Consider the following 17,333-nt stretch of genomic DNA (forward strand, 5'->3'; position numbering starts at 1 on the left):
ATGTAATGTTTATTCAGTTCAGAGAGAATGCTAAACAGTTTTTAACTTAATTGTTGACAATTTTAGAAGTGGTAGAGTATTTTCCTGTTCATTGCTTATTGCTTTAGAAGGCAAAGCCTGTTTTTGCCAAAATGGCTTTTTTGTGATATTAACTTAACACCTACATTCTGTCAATCAGCAACCATTTATAAAGTACTTACTTTGTGCTAGGCTCTGTTGTAGGTTCTGAAGTTACAAAGAAAAAATTTAAAATGCTGCAGAAAAATTTCTCTTGAAACTTTCACATAAAACAACATAACATCACTGAGAAAGTTAAATAACGTAAAATAATGAAGAATCAGAAAACCTAAGCTCTTATGTAGAAGACTTATTTTCACTATTACTAATTGGTACCCTCTCTTAGACTCTACTTCCTCATTGATGATATGTACCTCATATTGGCAGCAAACTCAAATGTTAAATATCAAATGAGCTGATGGCTATGAAAATGATTTGGAATCTCTAAAGTACGTTTTTCAGTAGCATTTTCTTGTAAAGAAGTAAGTTCCTAAGCTGTCCCCACTTCACCAACACAGAGAATTTATTTTATTTGTTTTACTTTGAATCTATTTGCTTATTTATTAATCAATAAAATAATAATCTATTTAAGTATCTATTTAGAAGTGAAAGTAATTAACTTGGGAATGGGTTTTGAAGACTATTTGGAAATGAATTAGAGAATCTTATAAACTTACTGTTTATTTCACCCTGTAATTCATTTCAGCTTTTCCTTTAAATGTTTAGATGCCCTGCTATTTGTTACATAAATCTAAAGTATTGAGCTTAATTTATTATCTGTGGTTCATTTCAGCAAAGTTTCCCCATTTTTCTTTTAAATACATTTTTGTTGTTGCTCTTTTTGAGGTCATGATTGCTACTCTACATTTTGAGTTTATTTGAAACATAGTATAGATTTTGATCTTAAAATCTCAGTGTGAACCTTTGTTTCAAATGTGTTTCTTATAAACAGTTTTGCTTTCTTATTCTACTATCTTTCATTTGCTGTCTTCTCATTAGGTTCCATTTGCTCAGTTCTATTTTTAAGTAATTATTTTCCTCAGTGGGCTTTTGTATCTCCTTTCTCGATTGACCAATTTTGCTTTTTAAGGCATGCTTCTCCTCATTAGCTTTTTTTGTATTTTCTTTTGCACTACTCTCAATTCTTTTCCTAATTTTTTCCTCTCTCTTTCTCTTACTTGATTTTCAAAGTCCCTTTTGAGCTCTTCCATGGCCTGAGCCCAATTCTTAATTTTCTTCGATGCTTTGAATATAGAAGCTTTGGCTTTGCTATCTTTTGAGTGTGCATTTTGATTTTTGTTGTCATCATAGTAACTTTCAATGGTCAGAAACCTTTTTTGTTTTCTGCTCATTTTCCTAGCCTGCTACTTTGTTTTTAACTCTTCATTAAAATAGGGCTAGAGGTTGGGCTGTCCCAAGCTTCAGGGTTTTGTGCAACTGTTTTCAGAAATCCTTCTAAGAATCTTACTCCAAGTATTCTTTAAAAATTGTACTGCCCTGGAATCATTAGGCACATCTCCCTCCCCACCCCCTACCTTCACTGTAGCTGTAAAATCTAGTGTGCTGGCTGGGCACTGACCCTGGCTGGGATTGAACCCCAGACTCCCACCCCGTTATCAGGGTTCTCAAACTATGGCCCACAGGCCAGATGCGGCAGCTGAGGATGATTATTCCCCCTCACCCAGGGCTATGAAGTTTCTTTATTTAAAGGCCTACAAAACAAAGTTTTTGTTTTTACTATAGTCTGGCCCTCCAACAGTCTGAGGGACAGTGAACTGGTCCCTTATTTTAAAAGTTTGAGGACCCTTGCGTATAGACCCTCTCCACTGACCTTCTGAGTCCTCCCTAGTGTCTCTGAGCTAAGAGGTCCACAAGGTCCCAACACTACTGCTGATTCAGAGGTCCCACCTTTCTTACCCTGGGGTCTGGGATGGAGCTGGGCTCCTACTTTGGTCCCATAGCTCTTTTCTGCTGATCTTCCAGGTCCTTTTTGGTGTCTCTGGGCTGAGAGATCTGGAAGCCATCAGCATTGCTGCTGATTGAAAGATCAAGCCTGGGGAGGGAGTGAGGCTGGGGCTGGGTCCTGGGCTGGCCAGCAATGCCCTGCACCTTGACTGTGTGCTGGATTCCTACCCTTGTGTTACTAACTTTTTCTGCTGAGCTTTAAATAGTCTTTGGCAGGAAAGTGTTCTGCTCCTTTTTTTGGGGTGTCCTGATGCTCTAAAATGTGTTTAGAGTCATTTAAAGGAATTTGGAACCCCTTGAGAGAGAGGTTAGCAAGTTTCTGCCTTGATTCCACCTTCTTTGCTATTGGGATTTTTATGTCATTGGTTTGGATTATTTATAGCTCTCAGATGTAACCTTAGAAATATAAACTTCAAACCTTTGCTTTCTAGTTCTTATTGATATATTTATTAATTTTGATTAAGTTCCATGAGACAAAAAATAAGGTCTGTTTCTTTTATCCCAATACAACAATTTTAAACCAAAGTGCCTAATTATTTTTAATTACAGGGAAATTAGAAACCTTCATAGTTAGAGAAGGATAGGACATGTTGTTTAATCAGAAACTCTATATTAATTTGAAAAGTTATGGGGCCATTTTGAAAATTGAACTCTAATTATATATAAAAACATGATAATGATGAGAAACTACACCTATCTAAATATTTGCCACAATTCCTTTTGATAATCATTTTCTTTAATAATATTTATTTTGGTTTTCAGAATATGGCAGAAATCTCATAACTCCTTGTGGAGAAGATAAATAGTTCCACTATGTTCTCTAATTTAGATACCTTTGATTTTTAATGTTTAGTCTTTTGTCTTAAAAATTGAAAGGCAATAAAAATGTTTAAAGAAATGTAAAATATATTGTATGAAAATCTTTTGAAGGAATTAGGGAATAGATGTCTTCAAAAGGAAAAGATTTGGGGAAATAAAAGTTTTGAAATATCAACAGAACATAATTAGAATTGTTCTGCTTGGTCCCCAGACAGTAGATTTGGAGCAGTGAGTAGAATTTATAGAACAGGAGATTAGGCTTAATGTAAAGAAAAAACTTCCTCCCAATTAGAACTATCCAGAAAAAAATGGCATACTTTGAGAAATAATGGTTGAAGTCTTGAACTGGAAGTCTTGAAACAGAATTTGGAAGAGGATTATTTCTTGGTAACATTAGATAACTTATAATACCTCTTCCATATCTTAGATTGTGTAATTCTATGAAAGTGTCTATATGATGGCAATTAGAAAGTTGAACTAGTAATGAGCCAACTACTGGACAAATTAGTAAGTTTCTATGCATTTGAAGAGACTTTTGTAGGGCTAAGTCTTCTTATCCAGTGCTGTTGGAATCCTTACTAACTGCTAACTAATTAGAGTTGATCTAATCTTACAAGAAGATTTTGGCCAGAACCTGAAACAAGGTACTAAGTAGAACTAATTAATATAAGGCTTGTGTCCACACCTTTACTCATTGGAGTTCACAAGTATGCCAGCTTCACAAAGTAAACTTTCTAACTTCAAGGGAGTTCACACCTCCCTTGAAGCAATTTGGGCCAGAGAGCACTATGGGAGAAAACCCATAATCCCTCTCTCTCGTATCCCACAATTCCTCCCTCTTGGATAAAAGAAACAGACAGAAGCTCTCCATCAGATTTCAGTGGAGTTACGCCAGAAGCCCTTTCTCCGAGGCAAGGCAAGAGAGAATACATTTTTTTCCTCTTGGCTGGCTGGTGGCAGACAGAGTTTACAGAGGAAGAAGCTACGAGTGGAGAGTTCAGTGGACAACCAGATTCATCTTCATCTCACACCACTGTAGTTGGTGGCTGGGCTCCCCAGAAGGATACAAGAGAGACATTCCATCTCTGTGTTGGTTGGAGGCTGAAGAAAGCAGAGGCAGAGGCTGAAGGACAGAACCTTTGGATTTGGCGACATTCGGAGAGAGCTCTTGGAACCAAGCAGAGAGATAGGCCTCTAAGCTAACTGGGCTATATTGGAGATAATAAAAGATCTGAACTTTTATCACCGGGCTGATTTTTGAGAAGAAAAAGCTCACCACATTTTGGCGCCCGAACAAGGACCGACAAAATCCTGATTCCAAGGAAGGCACCCAGAGAGAACTTTTATAATATTTTAAAGAAGAACAAGAACTCAACATTTGAACTCTAACACAGTGCCACTGAGTAAAATTTCTTGTTTTGCTTTTAGCTAAAAACATATGTAATGGCCAAATTTTGGAAACATTTGTTTTCCTCTGTGTAGACCTAGCTAAATATACAGTATTTACATTGACTATAGAGTATGCTTTGAAGTCAAAGTACTTAATATGTGAATTGTATGTTTAAAGAACAGTCCTCTAAATGTCACAGATTTATGAAAAAGCTTGATTATTTTGTGATTATTTCAGGCTGATCAGCTGATGTTTGCTTTACATTTTGTTCGAGGAATGCATCCTGAACTTTTCCAAGAAAATGTAAGTAAAGTCACAAAGGGGAAGCTTCAGTATTACAAATAAAAGTTTTAATGTGTTTAAATATGTGGTTTTAGTTCAGGATTGAATATTATTAGTTCATAGTTCTGTACTAAATACCCCTAAGATTTAAAATGTAATTACTGTTTTATAATTCAGAAAAAGAAATATGATGAAATGTGTATTTGCATCCATAAAATTTGTCTGTTCTTGTTCTTTTCTAAAATAATGACTGTTGGATAAAAATAGTATTTTAGTTCATTTTCAAAGTGAGAGTAATTTAGGAATTATTATTCCTAAATGAAGTATTAAAAGGTATCATTGGAATTACTTGAAAAAGTAAGAAAATATGTCTCTTAAATTCTGAGTTATAATGCAAAAGTAGAAAAAGATATTCTTTGGTTCACTGGTAGTACTAGGAACTCTGGTTAAACCAGTTTTCTTGCCCAATATTCTTTCCTTATCTGGGCCATATAGACTCAAAATAAAGCTTAGCCAATGTAGTTCAAATTAGAAGTATCTAACTTTAGTAATATGTGCAAAATGACCAGAGGTCCATATATATCCTTCTTGAATGTTGTGTAATCTGATGTATTTACCACATGTTGTCCAGTAGGAAGTATTGTTTCTAATGCAAGGTAGTAAACCCTTTTATACCAGAAAATATGAGATTGTTGTATTTATTAGGAGACTACTTTCCTACTGCCCCCACAAAACTTCCATAGGTAGAAAACTTATATATGGAAAGCAGGGAGTCAGACTGCTGTCAGTCTTTTAATGTGTCTCATGTGTTTCTCATAAAATATGCAAATTTTCCTTCACCAGGAATGGGATACTTTTACTGGAGTAATTGTTGGAGACATGTTACGGAAAGCAGTAAGTTAAATAGCAGTTTTATACCTTTAAAGGAAGAAAAAAACCTACCTATCGTCTTCACAAAATAACATTAGTATGTAAATTAAGCTGTTGCTAAAAAAAAATAATTAGTAAGTTATTATGAATAAATTTTCTGTTTATCTTTTAATCTTGATTCACATTCCAGATTTTTTCTGGAAAAATCACACTGAATTTAATTCTAACCAAAGTTTAAGAGGCTCTCAGCCCATTTTTCTAAGGATAAAATTAAATATAATTACTAATAGAGACTTTGTATATATTTAAATTAATGAAGTAAATTTTTTCCAAATTCTAGAAACAAAAATAAAACCTTTGCTTTCTTTTATTGATCATATTACTAGCAGGCTTGCATTATAAAGATTCAGGGGGAAAAAAAGGATTCAGGATTCAGCATCAGAATCCTCTTGATCAATGCTTCCTTACCTGGCAGCAACCAGAGAGAGAATGAGAGGAAATGGGAAAGTTCCTCTTTGAAGGACAAAATGGAGTAGGGGGTTTTCTGTGGCTACAAACTGCCTAGATGGCAGGTTATTGTGGAATAGCTCTCATAATGTATTTAAATGAAGATTCCCTTAAAGTATGTTTGTTGGCTATTTCTTTCTGTTATCCACAGTCAGATTGTTTTAAAAGTTTCATTAAAGATGAATGCAACTAAAATACATTTTCATTGGTATTATGTCACATGGACATGTGACTTTTTTTGAATTGCCTGGAGAAAACACTGAAATGTAAAAACCAATGAACACTTTTGCGATTTTTCAAACCATTTTTAAAATTAAAAACAGCTATTCAGTTGTTAAAGATTTTTTCAAAGTCAATTTTTTTTCAAATTGCACACATTTTATAATTTGTCTAATTTCTGAAGGACACTCAGCAAAGAATTCGTGATCAACTTCCATCTTGGATAGATCAAGAACGGAGCTGGGCAGTGGCAACATTAAAGGTAATGAGAATGTGATTACTTTTATACTATGGAGACATATTTGATAATACATGTATATTTCAGTTATTTTTGACTTAGCTGGGAGTGCAGTAACTTGTGTGTCCTTTGGCCATTTGCAGTCATGATATTTCTGTAAAATTGAAATAATATCCCTTTAAGAAGAGTTACTGTCTCAGAGATTATAAAGAGGCAAAACAAAGAAGCAAAGAATAATTCAGGTGATACAGTTATGATGTACTTTGAGAATGGGGTTTAAAATTCTTTATAAATATAAATTGTTCCATATATATAGGATTTTTTGGAGATTATGAAGAACAGTAATAATAATCAATATGTCTTATTAATTAGTAGATTAAAAAAAACCTAGTTGCCAACATTTATATTCCAAAATGGTTAATTATAAGCCTTTGGACTATTTGGGCAGCCTTGTAATAGATATATTGTTAAGGGAGATATCTAGGTAATAGGATTTTTCTAATAAGGCAGTTATTGTAATTGTCCAATCAGTTATTCAACAAAATTTAACTAGCATTTACTAATTGCTAGACATTATGATAAGTCATAGAAGTTACAAACAAAAGGCAAAACTAGTCCTGGTATCAAAAAACTGACATTTTAATTGGAGAGATAACATGTAAATAATTATGTTTTATACACACACACACACACACACACACACACACACGGACACGGACATAGAGTTGATGGAAAATAGTCACAGAGAAGGAATCTACTACTAGGCTTGAAGATTTAGCACTTGTGGACATATGAGAGTCACTTGCTGTTTTATTTTTAAAATCATATGTATTTATTATTTATGTGTTATTATTAATATAATTAATCAATATATTATAATATATAAATATAATGATTATTAATAATATTTTGATATTATTGTTGTGTATTTATATGTATTTCCTTTATAGATAACACTTCCAAGTCTCTATCAGACATTATGCTTTGATGATGTAAGTCTATGGAGACCCTATTACCATAATTCAATGTGTGAGCAGGAATTTCCATCCATTCTCTCAAAGAAGGTTTCTTTATTTCAGCAGGTAAAATTTAACTTTATCTAAATGGAAAATGTTTCTGCTTTTTGAATTAGTCTTTGGTAGTTATGGTATCTTCAATATACTTGCCGTTGAATGGCATTCACGTTTTGGCTGTCACTTAACACCCTGACCAAAACAAAAAATGGTAACAATTAATGTTTGTGGTCTATCTTAACATATTACTGCCAGTTCTCTGTTCCCCTCATAACTCCATCTTTGCTATACGGGTAGCCATATAAGAAACAACCTTGACAGAGAAACAGAGAACTTCTATTCTAGCTTCATATGGACTATCCCTTTGTTCCAGATTCTCTTCCAGTACAAAAATCACAGTGACAGTTAGCCAGAATTGCATGCCATATTTTTATGATAAGCAGTGATAGAAAGTAAAAGACTCAACCATCAAGAATAGTAGAATGCACTATGAATTTAGTCAGAAAACTTTTCAAAATTTCTATTCTTGTGACCTTGATCACTTAGTTTCATCCCAAAGACAACAATTTAGAAATTAATATGTTTGGCATTGTAGATCCAAATTTAGACTTATTGTCTGCCTGAGTGATTGATTTTATTTCATAATTCCCTTAAACATTTTGAGGATTGTGACTGAAACAAAAAGATATTTCATTAGCTGTAGTTTGATGCATTTGATGCTGTTTAGTTATATCTTGAAAGACAGAATTTATGGATAGTTGTTAGAATAATTAAGGAAAAATATAATGTATAAATCTTACTCTTCCTTATAATATCTCTTTTCTTAAATGAATATACCATTTTTCTAGTTGTCATGATTTTTAACATTATTATGGCATTGCCCTTTACTGTATTTTATTCCAAGGTCCTTGTTGTACAGGCTCTTAGACCAGATAGACTTCAAAGTGCTATGGCCCTTTTTGCATGTAAAACTCTGGGTAAGTACCACCTTAAAATGATTTAGCATGGTATGGATCATTCATTTTTAATATGTGCTTGTTTTCTTTGGGATCTTAATAACTATAATAATTTAAAGTCTTTATGTACTTTTAGTTGTTAAATATTTGGTTTTCAAAAATATAGATTTCGTTTTAACAAGTTATATATTATTGTAATGTTGAATTGCATTTGAACACACTAGTCTTTATAAGTTTAAATAATTTTTAAAATATTAAGTTTAATGGTAAAAATCAAGGAAATACATTTATATTGAAGTAATTGTCTTCAAGTGGTGTTTAAATGTCAAGTTCTCATTGAAATTTTCTTGACATTATATACTAATTTTTCCTTACTTGTTTACCTTTAACTATATATATTGATTTTTCTTTCTCTATTTGATATAATAGTTTATGAAAAAAAATGACAATTTTGAGGTTTTTGTCATGATTAGGAATTAATATCGTATAATAGAAGGATACCACATATTTCTGTCAGATGAACATGCCAGATTAAAAGCAAATCTCCAAGATAATGTCTAAGGGTTGTATTTTTATATAAAATAATTTATATATTTTATATGATTAAACATAAAATTTTGTTTTATGTAAAATATTTTATTAGTAATTTACAAAATACTAAATATCATATTTTCAGATTTGCAAACAACACAAAGGTACTAAAGATTGCTAATAGTGGGTCATAGCCATCTTTATCTAAGATTGAAAAAGAATTTGACAGGCTAGACCATTGGATTGATTCCAACACAATGAAATTTAATAGACATAAAACTAAAGTGAGGAGACATTAACAAAAAGCATTTTGTCTGGAAAAAATCTAAGTGTTTTGCTGTGCTGAAAGCTCATTATGAATAAAGAGGGTTGATATGATTGCCAAAAAATCCTAAGCATTCTTGGGCTACATGAAAACAAACATAGCATCTAGATTTTAGAAAGTGATAGTCTTATTGCATTGTCTTCTGATTAGATGACATCTGAAGCACACCTTAATTTTAGGCAAGACATAAATTATCTGAAGAATGTCCAGAGGAAAACAATTAGCATGGTGAAAGACCTTGAGTTTATTTTACATGGGCATCTGTAGAAGGAATTGTGAATGTTTTATTTAAAGAAGAGAAGACTCAATGAAGACATGATGATAACTCCCTTTCAATGTGTGAAAAGCTGGTATACAGAAATATGATTAGACTGAACCCAGAAGGCAGATTGAGGAATAATACATGGAAGCTTCAAAGAGACAAATTTAGACTTATTGTCTGCCTGAGTGATTGATTTTATTTCATAATTCCCTTAAACATTTTGAGGATTGTGACTGAAACAAAAAGATATTTCATTAGCTGTAGTTTGATGCATTTGATGCTGTTTAGTTATATCTTGAAAGACAGAATTTATGGATAGTTGTTAGAATAATTAAGGAAAAATATAATGTATAAATCTTACTCTTCCTTATAATATCTCTTTTCTTAAATGAATATACCATTTTTCTAGTTGTCATGATTTTTAACATTATTATGGCATTGCCCTTTACTGTATTTTATTCCAAGGTCCTTGTTGTACAGGCTCTTAGACCAGATAGACTTCAAAGTGCTATGGCCCTTTTTGCATGTAAAACTCTGGGTAAGTACCACCTTAAAATGATTTAGCATGGTATGGATCATTCATTTTTAATATGTGCTTGTTTTCTTTGGGATCTTAATAACTATAATAATTTAAAGTCTTTATGTACTTTTAGTTGTTAAATATTTGGTTTTCAAAAATATAGATTTCGTTTTAACAAGTTATATATTATTGTAATGTTGAATTGCATTTGAACACACTAGTCTTTATAAGTTTAAATAATTTTTAAAATATTAAGTTTAATGGTAAAAATCAAGGAAATACATTTATATTGAAGTAATTGTCTTCAAGTGGTGTTTAAATGTCAAGTTCTCATTGAAATTTTCTTGACATTATATACTAATTTTTCCTTACTTGTTTACCTTTAACTATATATATTGATTTTTCTTTCTCTATTTGATATAATAGTTTATGAAAAAAAATGACAATTTTGAGGTTTTTGTCATGATTAGGAATTAATATCGTATAATAGAAGGATACCACATATTTCTGTCAGATGAACATGCCAGATTAAAAGCAAATCTCCAAGATAATGTCTAAGGGTTGTATTTTTATATAAAATAATTTATATATTTTATATGATTAAACATAAAATTTTGTTTTATGTAAAATATTTTATTAGTAATTTACAAAATACTAAATATCATATTTTCAGATTTGCAAACAACACAAAGGTACTAAAGATTGCTAATAGTGGGTCATAGCCATCTTTATCTAAGATTGAAAAAGAATTTGACAGGCTAGACCATTGGATTGATTCCAACACAATGAAATTTAATAGACATAAAACTAAAGTGAGGAGACATTAACAAAAAGCATTTTGTCTGGAAAAAATCTAAGTGTTTTGCTGTGCTGAAAGCTCATTATGAATAAAGAGGGTTGATATGATTGCCAAAAAATCCTAAGCATTCTTGGGCTACATGAAAACAAACATAGCATCTAGATTTTAGAAAGTGATAGTCTTATTGCATTGTCTTCTGATTAGATGACATCTGAAGCACACCTTAATTTTAGGCAAGACATAAATTATCTGAAGAATGTCCAGAGGAAAACAATTAGCATGGTGAAAGACCTTGAGTTTATTTTACATGGGCATCTGTAGAAGGAATTGTGAATGTTTTATTTAAAGAAGAGAAGACTCAATGAAGACATGATGATAACTCCCTTTCAATGTGTGAAAAGCTGGTATACAGAAATATGATTAGACTGAACCCAGAAGGCAGATTGAGGAATAATACATGGAAGCTTCAAAGAGACAAATTTAGGCTTTTTAGGTGTGAAAAAAGAACCTTCCTAATAATCAAAGGTATTCAAAAGTAGGCTGATACAGGAGATAAAGGGCTCTCCTTTCTTAGAGATCTCCAAGCAGAGTTAGAAAATTCTTTGGCTTATTGAAGAAGGAATTTCTTTTTTTAAATTGATTTAGAGTTATAGTTGCCAAAAGGTCTCCAAATTCTGAAATTCTGTGTTTCTAGGAATACATAGGAGGGAAGAAGCTGAGGTTTGATTCAGTGGCTCTTTCTGAAGTCTTGGCTACTTGAGACTAGCATAGAGTCCTTGAGTCAGAAAATTGTTTTTCTTTTGAACTTCTGGTGCTTATCATGGATTCCTGTACATAGTGTGGACTTAATTGCTTGTTGAATTGGATTTTCTTTCAAATTAAAAGTTATAAATATATACAATATGTTTAGTAGTACATAATATCATATGATAATAAATACAAATAAATATATACTTATAAAAAAACCTAGAAAAAACCTATAATTTATGACATGCTGACACTTTTAACTTATAAACAAGCATTGCACAATGTATTGAAGCTAAACTTCTCATTGGGGCTTATCTGTCCTGTGATGTATAAAAATAATTCTTAAAATAATAATAATAATTTACCTGGTATAGTAATAGTCTTATTCATGAGGTAAGGAATTCTGGTGTGAAACTTCCTCTAGCAATTCTTTATTTTCTTTACAAGTCTTAAAGAGTTAGCTAGATCATTAAGAGACTTATCCAGGGTACCTAGCCAGAATATATCAGAGGCAAAGAACTTGAACTCAAGTTATTATTGGCTCTTAAGGTTAGTTCTTTCTCCACTAAAATAAATCTTTTACTTATTTATACTTTATATAATTGGCCCATAGTCCCTTTTGTGTGAGAAAAATTTTGAGAAACTGTTGGGAAAGGCCAAGAAACAGATTTTTTAACTTTAAGCAGTTACTAATGCAAGAATGATAGATCTATACTGTGTTATAAAGTAAGTGATTTTTGAATTGTTTAAAAGAAAATTTATTTTCTTTTAAATATTTTCTGAAAGGTATCACTTTTTGTTCATATTCTATTGAATTAGTATTTATTGAGTGTTCTAGATATTATGCAAAGAATATAAAGGAATTTATAGAATTTAATTTATAGTCTCATCAAGTAAGGTTACTGGAATGTATTTCTGTGATCTAAATTTTCTCTAAGATAAAATTTTCTGTCAAAAATCAGCAGAAATTTGAATACAATTCCAAATATATTGCTAAATTAAGACAACACGCATTAATTACCATCATTTTCAATAATATATAGTATGTATTCTTGAGTAGATAGATCAATAAATTTGAAGAGCTAGAAAAAAATACTATACATCAGGCTACCCAAAACCCAACTTATAATAGATATTTCAAACAAAGTAATTTTGGTTATGTTATCTAAGAAATCAAAATATTGATAGAAATAAGCAACATTAACCCTGAACTCTCTTTTTGGATCTAATGGATATATCCAAGCCTTGCTCTGTTATTTGTTACTGTTAGAACTCTTCATACTATGTCAATATAATGTTTGGTCTGATAGAACATCCTGATTTTTAAATATAATTTATGGAAATAAATAGTTTGACTTATTTCAAAGCCTACTCAAGGCACTCTATGTACCACCATAGTGCTCTCTCTACTATTGTCTCCTGGGCTAGAAAAATCCAGTTTCCTCTTGGGCTATGTGTGTGAGTGAGAAATCTATAGAAAAGTATATCTCAATTCTATCTGCCTCTGCCCCAAGGCTTTTATTAATTGTTCTTAAGAGGAGACTACATATAGATTTACTGAAAATAAATTTTAATTGAAATTTGTGATTTTTTCTTGTGATTTTTATTTAAAAGACTGTTCTGAGAATGGAGCTGTAAATTTTGTCAAATATTTATATGCAGTCTCCTAAGTCATTTTTTGGATGAAGGAACTGAATCCCAGTGTTAGTCAATTTATTAGTGCTGGAACTGGTATTTGAACTCATGACTTCTGACTTCAAATCTATCATTCTTTTCATCCAGTTCTGACTTCAAATTGATCATTAACATTTCTTCAAAACACACAATTCCAGTAGTTTAACATATAGTAATGCACAATGCCTTTGACATTTTATCCTTTCTAACTTCTTAAGATGGTATTGATTTATGATGACAATTTTGATATTTGTCCAGAGATTTGACTACTTATTTTCCTATATTTAATCACATTTTAAGTAGAATCATTCATTTAGAAGTGTTTTGGAAATTGCATTGGAGTATTTGAAGCAAAATTAATTGAGATTAATAGCTTCTATATTTTCTTTAAATAGTATAACTTTTCAGTGTTTGCCCTTTCTCTAGACTAAAATATTTTACCATTCTTAACATATAAAATTAATTTTTATATTAATATTGCAATGCTAAATTTGGGCTTTTGACTGTTTATTAGCAGCCATTCTCCAAATAAGTCTTTTATTTCAGTTCACTTCAGCTCAAAAATATTTATTTTCTTTGAGAAATCTCAGAATCAGTGTCTAAAACAGAATTCATTATTTTTTCTCCTAAACCCACCCCTCCTTGAAACTTCCTTATTTCTGTTATAGACACCACCATTCACTTCATCACCAGATTCTTAACCTTGGCATGATCTTTGATTCTTCACTCTGCATTATCCAGTCAGTTGCCAGATCTTTTCATGTCTTCCTCTGCAATACTCCTCACTTCTCATCTTGATTATCATGGTGGTCTCCTACTTGATTTCCCTGCTTCAAATCTCTTCTTACTCCAGGCCATTCTGCATGCTTCTTCCTTAAGCTCAGATCTGACCAAAGTCTTGTTTTTATGTCTCTAATGCTTTGTACAATACCTCACAGGAAGTTGGTGCTTTTTGTTAATTGATGTTAAGTGTCTGTTATAGGCGTGGTATTATGCTAGGCTCTCAATGTGCAATTTCCTTGACAACCATTAGAAAATCCAAACATTTAGTTATACATGCCTGTATAACTATATATATATATATATTTATATATATATATATATATATATTTATATATATATATATATATACATATATATATATATATATATATATATATATATATACACGCATATATAATATATCCTTAAATTGATGAAGAACTTAGACATTGTGATGGTGTGGTAGAAAAAAAAATTTCCTTATCACCTTCCTTGCACATTCTGAATCTTTCATTGGTTGTTTCAGAGTGTGTGTGTTTGTGTGTGTGTGTATATATGTGTATATTTGTGTGTAACTTATTGCATGTGCTCAAAGCTTGCTTTTCCTACCCCTGCTTGGCCCTGGCAAGGAGGTTCCTAGGACTCAGTTACTTCTCATCTTCTCAGGGATGTGGAGACCCTGAGATTAGGGAGTGTATTTTTCTAGTACTGTAGCCCTCATCATTGTATTATCTCCGGTGATTATTAGATGAGATCATTTAGGTGGTTAGATTAAATATCTTTTAGAGAGGCATTTTATTAAGGTGATATAATAAAAAAAGTTAGTAAATAGCATCCTCCCAAAAGTCTGTGATATACATTCCCAGTAGCATAGGTAGACTTTTGGGGAAAGTCCTCTAGTTTAGAGCATATGTGGCCGAGATTACTTAAATTTTGGTCGCTGGAAGTTCTTTTTCTCCCTTCACAGCATGTTCGTGAAGTTCTCCCTAGGCACAGCAGAACTTGTGTTGAGCTTCTTTTGGGATTCTGCAGCTGCCTTTCCTCAAGGTATATTGTCTGTCCTTGATTCCTTAGGCAAACACTGCCTCCAGCTCATGTTTTGGAAATGCTACTTGACAACAATTAGAAAATCCAAACATTTAGACCTTTTGAAGTTCCCAGGGTTCCTTAATGGTAGAGGAGGCTGTAGGAGGAAACAAAGATCTTCTCAACCAATATGAACATCTTTTCCTACATCATTTCACTTTGTTCAGTGGCAGATTTTTTTGAAGTTAAAATGTCTTTGAATCAGTAGTCCTTGATCACATATGGGTGTGCATATCTGTAGTTGATCTATTTAACTGAGAAGTTAGAAATTTCCTTATTGAGGTAATGACAAAGACACACCCCTTTACAAAGATAATGTGAGTGAGTGAGGTGTTAGTAACTGAGAGTCAAAAGAGACCTGATGAGCTGCGGAGCTGATACTCCTTAAAAATAGATCACCTTCCAACAAAAGCTGTATTTCCATTCTCTCTAGGATGAAATACAGACTGGTCAGTGTGACACCTAAATCTTGTTCTCATTTATTTTCCCAGTCTTATTTCATAGTTTTCTCCTCCTTGTTCTTTCTTTTAAAGTCAAAATGGCTTACTGATTATTCCCTGTATATAATATTGTATTTCAACATCTGTGTAATTTCCCCCATTGTCTAGAAAATATTTCCTCCTCACTTGTATCATATAGAATTCCTTCTTCCTTTCAAATTAAAGTTCAGGTGCCATTTATTTCATAATATAATTCTTTTTCCACCCTCCCTTTTCATTCAACCCAGTTATTCTCTATCTCTCTCTGTCTGTATTTCTCTCTCTCTCTGCCTCCTTCCTCAATCCCTCCTTGAAATTGTTTTACTTTTTAAGTGTTTTGAATTTACTTATACCCGCAGTAGAAGATAAGCTTATTGAGGACTGGGATAATTTTAATTTTGGCCTTGTCTCTCATACCTGGATCATATAGTAAGCATTTAAAAAAAGTTTGCTGATCAAATTCCTCCTAGTCTCACGATATACGTGTCATCTTCTAATTTGTTCCTAAGACTTGTCAATTTTACCTTCATAACATCTCTTCTGCCATCAGCCCCGTGCAGGCTCTCACCCACTTCTAACTGGACTATTGTAATAGTCTGGTGATTGGTCTCCTACAAGCCTCTGCCCTTTCCAAAACTCTCTTTATTCCATTGTTCTAAAGTGCAGGTTTGATCATATGTCCTCAGATACAGCCTCAGCCTCCTGAACTCCTGGCTCTCTATCATCTCTAAGATCAAATACAAAATCCTCATTTGGCATTCAAAGCCCTTTATAATCTATACCATCCTACCCCTTTCTAGTCTTCTTGTACCTGATTCCCCTGCCCCATGTTCTCTGCAATCCTTTGAATTCTTGTTCTTTGAAAAGATACTCTTAACTTTCTACTCTGGGCATTTTCACTGGCTGTCCCCCTATTCCCTGTTTCTGTGGCCCACTAAAATCTTTCTTCTACAGAGGTTCCTTCTGTTGATTTTTTCCCATTTACAATACAGATTTCTTGTTTGTACATAGCCGTTTACAAATTGCTCCCCCCAATTAGATTATGAACTTTTGGGAAACCTGTGTTCTTTTACCTTTCCCTCTAGCATTTAGTACAGTGCCTGGTACATAAGTAGTCACTTAATAAATGTTTTGAGGGTTTTTCTGACTGTCTGAAGGGTATTGGCTCAGATCACATTTCTTTTTTTTTTTTGTTTTATTATTAAAGGTTTTTTATTTTCAAAATATATGCATATATAATTTTCAACATTCACCCTTGCAAAACCTTGTATTCCAGATTTTTTCCCTTTCTTCTCCCCACCTCCTTCTCTAGACAGCAAGTAATCCAATATGTTAAACATGTGCAGTTCTTCTTTACATATTTCCTCATTTATCATGCAGCACAAGAAAAATCAGATAAAAATTAGAAAGAAAACAAAATGCAAGCAAACAATAAAAAGAATGAAAACACTATGTTGTGATCCATACTTGGTACCCACAATCTTCTCTCTGGATATAGATGACTCCATCTCAGATCACATTTCTAAAAAACAAAAACAAAAAACCTTATGATTTACAAATAAAAAATAAATTTTCTTGTGTGACATCTGTCCATACTGGGTTGAAACTAGTTAAAAATGCATATTTCAGAAGTCTTTAAAAATATTTAGGTATTTGTATCTTCCTCTTAACAGTTGTTTTCACCCATTACTGTGCTTGAATTCCCTAAGGTATATAGGTTGCAGGGAACCAATTTGTTTATTGCGCCCTCATTTATTAATCTCTCAGCAGGATAGAAATGAGTCCCACAAACAGAAGCAACCCTTGAATACAATTTATATTCCCCTCTTAAA

The 17,333-nt window shown here is 32.4% G+C and overlaps 1 protein-coding gene across 2 annotated transcripts in view; it reads left to right on the top strand.

The window, feature by feature from the left end:
• Positions 1-17,333, top strand: part of DYNC2H1 (dynein cytoplasmic 2 heavy chain 1) — a 377,984-nt gene that overhangs the window by 205,486 nt on the left and 155,165 nt on the right. For both annotated transcript variants that reach the window (XM_051986889.1, XM_051986890.1), the window contains 5 exons: positions 4,469-4,534; positions 5,357-5,407; positions 6,294-6,371; positions 7,298-7,429; positions 8,265-8,337. In XM_051986889.1, coding sequence (XP_051842849.1) covers positions 4,469-4,534; positions 5,357-5,407; positions 6,294-6,371; positions 7,298-7,429; positions 8,265-8,337 — 400 coding nt within the window. The remainder of the gene's footprint in view (positions 1-4,468; positions 4,535-5,356; positions 5,408-6,293; positions 6,372-7,297; positions 7,430-8,264; positions 8,338-17,333) is intronic.

Source organism: Antechinus flavipes, chromosome 3 (assembly GCF_016432865.1).
Source record: "Antechinus flavipes isolate AdamAnt ecotype Samford, QLD, Australia chromosome 3, AdamAnt_v2, whole genome shotgun sequence".
NCBI classification, from domain to species: domain Eukaryota; kingdom Metazoa; phylum Chordata; class Mammalia; order Dasyuromorphia; family Dasyuridae; genus Antechinus; species Antechinus flavipes.